The sequence below is a fragment of the Sebastes umbrosus genome, chromosome 16 (genome assembly GCF_015220745.1).
Source record: "Sebastes umbrosus isolate fSebUmb1 chromosome 16, fSebUmb1.pri, whole genome shotgun sequence".
NCBI lineage: Eukaryota > Metazoa > Chordata > Actinopteri > Perciformes > Sebastidae > Sebastes > Sebastes umbrosus.
Genome location: NC_051284.1, coordinates 22897433 through 22906669, shown reverse-complemented (window position 1 = coordinate 22906669; position 9237 = coordinate 22897433). Strand labels below are relative to the sequence as shown.

General features: G+C 38.5%; 1 protein-coding gene across 6 annotated transcripts; it reads right to left on the bottom strand.

Annotated features, from left to right (window-relative positions):
* Positions 1-1178: 1178 nt before the first annotated feature.
* theg (theg spermatid protein) lies at positions 1179-9018 on the bottom strand. Of its 6 annotated transcripts, none has more exons than XM_037747481.1 (8): positions 7361-9018; positions 6972-7037; positions 6221-6316; positions 6058-6119; positions 5900-5957; positions 3569-3695; positions 1911-2070; positions 1180-1835 (listed from the first exon to the last, which is right to left on the bottom strand). In XM_037747481.1, the coding sequence occupies exons 3-8, from the start codon at positions 6280-6282 to the stop codon at positions 1591-1593; spliced, it is 714 nt and encodes a 237-aa protein (XP_037603409.1). In that variant the 5' UTR covers positions 6283-6316; positions 6972-7037; positions 7361-9018; the 3' UTR covers positions 1180-1590. The 6 variants fall into 6 exon arrangements, with proteins under 6 accessions (XP_037603410.1, XP_037603412.1, XP_037603409.1 ...); XM_037747480.1 differs by lacking the exon at positions 6972-7037 and having other exon boundaries at positions 7361-7529; positions 8018-9018; XM_037747482.1 differs by lacking the exon at positions 6972-7037 and having other exon boundaries at positions 1179-1835; positions 6221-6313.
* Positions 9019-9237: the final 219 nt, after the last annotated feature.

Genomic DNA, 9237 nt, shown 5'->3' with positions numbered 1-9237 from the left:
ATAAAAATAACTTATTTTTTTTATCATATTTGCTCCAAATTACCAACTTTAGCCTTAATCTGGATTTACGATCATGTTACAAAAATCATCTTAAAATGACATAACTGTATTTTGTATCTGTACAAAATCTGTTATGGTTCATTTAACCTTTTGAAATGTATTATTTATACTCCAACGTTTCTCTGCGGAGCCGCTCATTAATGAGTCAGTTGTTGCACATCCTGTATTAACAATTACTAAAAATTAAAAAAGTCAAGGATGTGCTTCAGAATGTCTCAAAGCAATTTCCTCTGCGGTTAACAATATCTCCCTTCCTGTTTGTTTTATTTCATGGTCTAACAATGACGTTCCTGCAATTAGGAAGCTCGTCTTGTTTACTAATTAAAAATGCATTACACACATACACCGGTGTGTGTGATGCATTAATCACGGCATACAACGGATTTGAAACCAGTGACACTCTTACCAACTTCACTCTTGGTATGTGGCTTAATATCAGCTTTATCCTAAAAATGTTGCAGAAGAAGTAGAAATTGGAGTTTTCAGTAGGTCCAGTGCAGCCCCTTCGCACAGAAAGGCGTATGCATGAATGCCACGATAATGCGCAAGGCACTTAGCTTGCAATACGGTTCTTGATTTTGACGCGTCATTTCTACGCCATGTAGTCTGTAACGAGTCCAATGTAAACACATCCGCGTAAATATGCTACGCTCGTAACGTACACTAAAAAGCAAGAAAGAAACCTTATGGCGGGCGGGTGGAGACGTGTATGGGTCCAACAAACACACGTCTTTTAACCAGGAGACCGGTATTCGAGACATTCGAGTGTTTCGTTTTGCAAGTTACGTAAGTGATGTTTGTCACGTGTTGTTCAGTGACGTTTGTGGCGTGTTTTCCGTAGTTATGTCACGTTGTCTCTGTACGTATTTTACGTACTTTTTAGGTTTTTCCGAAACTTAACTAAGTGGTTTTATTGCCTGAACCTAACAGAGGACGTTACTGTAGTTTTGTAGCGTGACACGCGTGACAAATGACACGCGAAAAGCCTAAAATGCGTCCTCATGAAACACAGAATGTCCATGTAATGTTGTGCTATTTACATGCCTTCTAGTGAGACTGGGCCAAGAGTATAGAGGCAAAGAGACAAAACTCTGGTGTTTTTTTGTTTTGTTTTTTCACAACATTCGCTGCTGCCACTTTGGAAATTTTGAAAATGCGTACAATAGAATAGAAATAATTTTGTTTTACTTTTGTACAGCACTTTTTACGTTTTGCTGGCGTCCAGTAGTCGCTTTCAGTAGAAAAAGGGCGGAAGCGCTGCTATGTTGCTGGGCGATGATGTTGCAATGGAACGAACAATTGCCTTTTACTTCTTGGCAATATACTGTACGTTCTTTGACCGGGTTGTCCAGTGAATCAAGGGTGGTAAAGTAAACCAGGTCTGCTGCTGTACTGTTCTATACATGTGTATATTTGTGTATATTTGTGTAAGAGAGCAAATAAGAGGCCTTTGTCACGATTTTACATGTAAACAACTTTTATTACAATGAGGAAAAAGGAGAACAATCACTACTTCCCCAGGGACCAACCTCATCTCTCTGAGCTGCACTTGCGAGGCAGAGGAAGACAGAGCTGTTGTATCCGAGTTGAGGGGCTGGCGGAGCGGGCTGCCCGGCTAACTACGTACGGGTCGTATCCCTCAAACAGAGGCTTCCTCTCTTTGGGTCTGGACAGCTCAAGAAGTCTCTGACCGGCTACGTAGTTTCTCGCCGCTCTGGAGACGGGCCAGCACACCGAGCGCACTCCTTCGAACTTGGGGTGGTTGTGTTTAGGGGCTGAGAAGATAAAAGTATTCATGTTAAATAGCAAGTAACACAATGCCACGATAGAGCCAAAACTGACAGACTTACTAGCAAGTAGCTCTATGTGTGCCGATGCCTTGCAGGGTATGTGGGTCATGGGTATAGGTTTAGATTTGAGGCCAGAGCCCTCCAGAACTGGCCTTCTTTTTGGTTGAGCAAGCTGGCAAATTTGTGAAGTTGCGACTGCCGTCTGCGTCCCTCTGTTCAGCTATAATCACATTTCAGGTCATGAAGATAAGATAAGATAAAATAAGATAATCCTTTATTAGTCTCACAGCGGGAAATTTGCAGGATTACAGCAGCACAGGTGGACACGGCAAACAAGAGGCATCAGTAAAAAACAAAACAAGATCTAATAAATAAGCAAGTGAACAATAAAGATATAGTAAACAGTAAAAAAAGAGATACAAATAAAAACAAGATATAAAAAATAGACTGAAATATGATATGAAATATGAACGAGATTATATTATTATGGTTTTATAGATATAGATTATATTAGATTATAACACACAAACAAAGCACACTATTGGACATGAGCTGTTCGGAATATATCAAACAAATGAAACTTCACTCAATCTTAAGCCTCCCATTTTTGGCCATGCAAGCAGACTGATCTCATAAAATGGCAAAGTCGGTCTGTCAACAACTACTGGATTAATTGGACGGCATTATAAATGAGCTGTTTATGCTCAAAGCAGTCTCAAGAAAAGTTAAACCACAGATCATAGTTTTGTTGTCAGAGTTCATCCTATTTTAGTAAGGTACAACAATTTATTAGACTCATGCTACATATTCCTTGTGTCAATTTAAATAGAGATTATCCTTAAAGGGACAGTGTGTTGGATTTGGTGGCATCTAGTGGTGAGGTTGCAGATTGCAACTGTCTGAGTCCCCCTCCGCTCACTCCTCTCTTTTCAAGACTAAAGTAGCATGAGCCGCCGTATGTAAAACTGCTGTAACGCCGTTTGCCTCGCTCAGAGGTCATCCTTACCATAATAACACTAATTTAGGAGCAACGGAAGTCAGACGGCGGCTGGCGGTACCACGGTTTCACAAGCGTGTCAGAGAACTACGGTGGCTTTCAGGTAACGTAAAAACATGAATGTCTCTCTCTAGAGCCAGAGTTTGGTTTGTCCGTTCTGGGCTACTGTAGAAACATGGCGGAGCAACATGGCGGACTCCGTGAAGAGGACCCGCTCCCTATGTAGATCATGTAGGCTCATTAGCTAAGGAAAAAACAATTCTCAGTTTCAGGTGATTATACACTAACGAAAACATAGTTATGAATATTATATTCCATTTCTGCTAATAGATCCCCCAAAATGCTACTCACTGTTCCTTTAAATATGTCTTAATATTGAAGCTTGTTTTCCAGCATTTAGATATCTCAAAGTTAAATGTGAAACTTTTAAGATGTATTTATCACTAAAAGGAAATGTACAAAACCAACAAAGTAGCTGCTATCTCTTGCACACTCAGGATATTGTAAAACCAGTGAAACCACAGATGGCAAAGCGACAAAAAACATCCTGCACCAATAAACGACAGACTAAGACAGACTCAAAGACAACCTTCAAGTCCTTTAAGTGCAATTGTTAGACTTTCTAAATACCTGACAACCTGGCCTGTGGAGTTTAAAAGACATATTCATGGCATATTTGCAAAGCTGCTAGCTACCTCAGGAAATGGTGTGTGTTACTCACACGGGCAAGCAGCGGGCGGTCCGGCTGCCAGCCAGCTGCAGGGGCCCGAGGTTGAGCCAGACTACACAGCCGATCGGATGGGACGGCTCTGAGAGCCCATTCACTCACCTCCCATATGGGAGAAGGTCTGAGGAAGGACAAGTAGAGAGGAGGAGAGGATAGCAGAGGAGGTAGAGGACAAGAAGAGAGGAAGAGAGTTAATGAGAGCATGAATGAGAGAGGAGGACACAGAATGTGATAAGGAGGAGCATTGGATGTGAGTAGGAGAGGAAAAGGTGACTAAGATAAAAGAGGAAGATGAGGAAAGATGAAGGAGGGCTGAAGAGCAAAAGACACAAGACCAGAAATGTGTATTGTATCTCACATGTACGAGAACAAACAAGACAGGAACCTGCTCATAAATATGTTGCTCCATAGCACTACTAGTGGTCAAAAACTCCACATAGTTCCTTTTAACCTGCTGAATTTTCTTTGTTTTGGTCTGTTGACAACAACATGTCCATGAAATTAAACTTAATTAAGCCTGATAAAGTCCTGAAAATGTCTGAAATTCAATGTCTGACATTAACAAAAGTAAAGCACAAAAAAGGTCCACACACTGTAGCTCCCTTGAGTGCAATTTATTGGCACATCTTAAAGTAGTGACGTTTCAAGCAGATGCTCTTCTTCAGACTTAAATAATAATAATAATTATGCACAGAGATGCCATCTTTAAATACAGGTTTATAGTTTTATATTTTAAGATGGTTTCTCTTTGCCTGTTTATTAAGTCTGAAGAAGAGCATCTGCTCGAAATGTCACTGCTTTAAGATGTGCCAATGAATTGCACTACAGGGAGCTACAGTGTGCGGGCCTTTTTTTTTTATATTTCATTTCTGTCTTCTATTGGCCTACTACGGCTTTGGATGTGCGCGACCACCTTACATTGTCTGACTTTAACAAATGTCAGTACATGTCGTATAAAAGCTCATATTTAAATAATGGGAGAATCTCAAATAATAGCAGGGGTCCAGCTAGAACAACTAAAGGCCGGCTAAAATAATATTGAGGGGTTGATAATTACCTGTAGTCTACTACAGCAGCTCACATAGTAAATTTAACATAATCTACATTTCCACAGCACTTATTCCATCAGTACAACAGAGTCACGGTATAGAGTGCTACAGGAATGAGTCCTAAAACCAAGGCCTATTGAAAGAAGGCTGGGTCACTCGTCATCAACGCGTCATATCTTTGGGGGTTAAACACATTCGCAGTAAAATCTGGTCTGCCCTCGCCAAAATTGAGCCAATCGCAACGCACGACCGCAGCTTTAGTTACACTGTGCATGTGTTATACCCCAGACCTCAAGACCCATGTCCACCCGTGACCCAGCCTCCTTTCCATAGGCCTTGCCTAAAACCAGGAAAAGAGTTAGCATTTTAGCACTTCCGGTTCACTCGTCTCAAAGTCAATGGCTTTATTGAATGGGTTTTTAATTAGATGCCTGAAATAAGGTTTGTGGTTAACACAAGTTTAAGAGATTTTAACATTTTATTCTACGATATAAAATACGTCAGTATATATCCCACTTGTGAATCTTGAAGCCGTTACGTGTCTTTAAAAAGGTGGTTGCTAACAAGTGGCTAAATGAGATTACTAAACGTCATCACACCGACTCGTCCGCCTTTACAGCCTTGTTGTGTATACTAACGTTAGCTTTTTACTTCTGGCGATTGCATTCACGCTTAACAAAATCATAAAAGTGGTGTTCATTTGTGGATATTACCTTGCTGAACAAAACATGTAAGTATCATAAATGTTTGTTTGCCACAGAGCTTATTTTCTGCAATGATCCAAAACCCAATGGAGAAATCCCATTGGCTTTTTGTTGAGGGAACCAGGGCGATTCTAACTTCCGAGTTGGCCTACAAAAATATGTCATCCCCGCATTACTCTATACTAGTTTCTCCTGAGCAAAACCCAACACTTCATGATGTTTTTTTTCCATTAAAAGCCTATCTTAAATGGGAGGTGTTGAGTTTAATTCACGGTACCTTGTTCGGGGAAAAAGGCAAAGTGGAACACCTGACATCACCCTTACTGTACTGATGGAATTAATGCTATGTATGTACATAATACTGAATTTATTTATTTTTTTAAAACAACAAATAAACTATTTGAGAATCATAATATTATAAGCTAGGAACTAAAGAACTAGAAAACTGAATAATCACTGAAAGCAGATAAGGCAAAAAAGACACACAAAAACTAGAAATCACTCATGCATTAGTAGTTAGTTTGGCATTAATAGTATCATGCATTAGTAAAAGTAGAACTTTATATATTTACATGACTTGAGTGTAGAACTTTTTACTTCTGCATAGCTCCGACCAGCGAGGGGTTAACTCTACAAAGATAAACAAAGTATGCACAGCATCACAATAAAGCAGTACAGGGCTGGTTTGTAAACAGAAGGAAGCAGTGAGGGGAGACAGTGAGAGATGTACCAGTTTTGGTTGTGCATCTAGTCTTCTCTGGTGGCAGCTGATCCAGCCAGTAAACAGAACGACTAGGAAATAAAAAAAGAGGACTCATCAGAGAGAGAGAGAGAGGGAGACATAGAGAGAGAGAGGGAGACATAGAGAGACAGAGGGGCTCAGTCAGGCCTACCAGTCTGGATATCGGAGTCGGTTGGGTTTGGGTTGAGCTAGCTTCTGCGTCCGAGTTGCCATGGAAACAGGTGAAGCTGATGTGGGGAAACAGCTGCTGTAATTTATCACACATCACAATGTTATTGACATTCACAAACAGGACAGTAACCAGAATGTTCTGTAACATACAGCGCGTGCAAAACAAAACAAAAAACAGTGCAGCTGGTTTTCAGAGTGGATTATCATTTGTATTGCATATTAACATATTGATTATATTTAATGAATGGTAACTGCAGTCCGAGGTGGGGGTGGAGATGGGGTAGACGAGGGGAGAGTGCAAGGCTGGTTATGGGTTAGAGGTCTTGTGTTTTTGCTTGACATTTTGTAGATTAAGTTATACAAGTAATACTATTTTTTTCATTATAATTGTTGCCATGATTTATATTATTCGATTGTGTATATAATAATAATAATATACACACATTTTGTTATTCAGCATTATTAATTATTTTTTAATTTATTTTTGAAGAATGTTGTTCTTGTGCCTTTTGACATTATGTTTGTTTATATAGAAAAAAAAGCATGGCAATACTATGTTTTGATTATATTTAATTCTATTAATGAGGGAGAAGTAGATGTAATTTTGATTTCTTTAGGTAGTTGAATCTTCTTTGAGGAAAACCCCATATCAAACACAGATTTTCATTCAAAGCAGACTATCTATATATCCCATGTTTTGTGACATGTCTTTAATCATGTAAGTAATTTACCACGCAAAAAGATTGTGAGGGTTAGTTCCTTTTCTCTGGTCGATGTCAGTGTGTTTGGGTTTTGGACTGTTGGACAGACAAAATAAGATATTTTGAAGAGGTTACCAACTGTGATGTGATTTCCTGTCATTTTATAAACAATCAATGAATTAATTTATAGTGAAAATAATCATTAGTTACAGCCTTGATTTGACTAAAACGTTCCAATGTACCACACTCAGGTAGTACATAGAAAAAGGGCTTTAGACCCATAAAAAACATTGTTTTATTGTCCATTTAATTATCTCTAAATATAAGCAACACCATCCTATGAAGAGCAGGAACCAACCACACAATTAGCTGATAACATTTAACCTTTAACTATAACGGTATTGTTTCAGTTGCCTTACCTGTCCTGTACCTCGTTCTCTCTGGTGGTGACACCGACACCTGCTGGTTGCTAGGGGATCAGATGACTCTGGTGGGGTACAGTACACCGAAGATCATCTATGAACAGGGAAAGACAGGATGGCCAACTCTGCATTCCAGGTCTCGCTTACCCTGCCTACAAAGTGGTTTCTGGAAAGATTAGCAGAGTGATCCCTCTCTTTTACTCCTCTCTCAGTTGACAATGACACTCATCTAGGGAAATGTTGGCTAAAATATTAGTAATATACAGTATATATAATACATTCATTATACTTTACAGGGCAATAGATGCAAAACAAATCAAACATTAAGACAAATATCAAAAGGAGAGATGAAAATCTTTAAAATTTACACTTATATCACTTTTTTTCTCTTAAATATGACTTGTTTAATGGATTTTGGTTACTGTTATTCTGTTTTTACTGTAAATTACTTTGTTTTAAAAGGTGATATTTAAATAAAGTTATTGCTTTCCTCAGATTTAAGAAAATAATACTAAAGAAAATAAACCAAAGTTAGTTTCCATCAATCACAAATAACAAAAGCAGATGTTTCATCTATAATAGACAATATCATTCTGTGGTTGTAAACATAACATTTTCAGCTAGCGTCTTGACTAGTTGTTATTTATTACATACATTTTTCATCGAGGCCATACAAGAGAGCTTGATAACATGCATGCTCAAGCTGAGGAGATAAACCTCAGTCTAATTAATCCCTAACTGCAGTGACAGTACAGGAAAAAAAAGACCGCAAATAAATAACCGAAAATCTTCAATTTAAACACAACAATCTGTTTATATGAGCTGTATTATGAAGCCTAATATATGCTGTGAAATACCCCTTTCACAACCATTCATTTAAAATTCACAAACCGGCACAGAATGCAAAATTAAACAATGCACATATTATTTAAAAACAGACAACACCTTTATTTTCAACAGACATTTAAAATCTTATAAAACAGCACAGTAAATAATCTACCAAAGCTCCTTTAATAGTCATGATCACAAAGCCACAAGCTTTCAATATAATACTGTAGTTATTATTTTCTAAACTAGTATTGCAGGAGTCGTCTACTGTGTGGAGTTATACGCAGCTATATAACAATCACAGGCCAGGGTTAAATATGTAGTGTTTGGTTGATATTGTAAATAACACTTAAAGGATAACAACAGTGTTGTTTGCAGTTACAGCACTTTTTAACAGCCTTTTCTACTGTCTAAATCTAGTTTGAATCCTCACGCCTAATATCCATTGTTCAATTTTTTTTGTCTCCTTAAAACATAAAATCCACATGGAAATAACTGCTGATGATGATTGGCATAAACCAAGAGAAAACACCACTATTATCCTTTAAGTGACCTGGCAGGTACAGTATATCTCTGCTCTACAGTAAAAGAGACAAATCTCCATGCAATATTCTGTAGATTCTACTGTCTCAAAACATGAGTTTGTCTTTTTGATTTTTTTACCTAAAAGTACTCAGCTACCAATCTTAAAAGGGTAGTTTAGATTTTTTGAAGTGGTGTTGTATGAGGTACTTATCCATAGTCAGTGTATTACCTACAATAGATGACAGTCGGCAGGCTTCCGGTTTGGAGAAGCAGACAGGAGTTACCGCACGGAAGCAAAGTAATGTATAGCTGTGGACGGGGCCAGCAGCAAAACGTATTTTAGCCACCTTAAAGAAAGGCCCACCTAAAAATATCAATATCAGTTTAAGTGTACGCTATATTTATAATATTTTCCCCGGTTTACCTTGCCGTGGGACAACCGTTTCTGACGGGGAACTGAGGCTGCTGAATCCATCTATGCTCTCGCCAAAGCCACCAGACTCCATTGAAAAAAACAGTAA

Coding starts and splice junctions, on each gene's coding strand:
- theg (XM_037747482.1), bottom strand. CDS start 6,282: ATGGCAACTCGGACGCAGAAGCTAGCTCAACCCAAACCCAACCGACTC. Junction 2,071..3,568: donor ACCGCCCGCTGCTTGCCCGT/GTGAGTAACACA, acceptor ATGTGATTATAG/CTGAACAGAGGGACGCAGAC. Junction 1,836..1,910: donor ACACATAGAGCTACTTGCTA/GTAAGTCTGTCA, acceptor TTATCTTCTCAG/CCCCTAAACACAACCACCCC.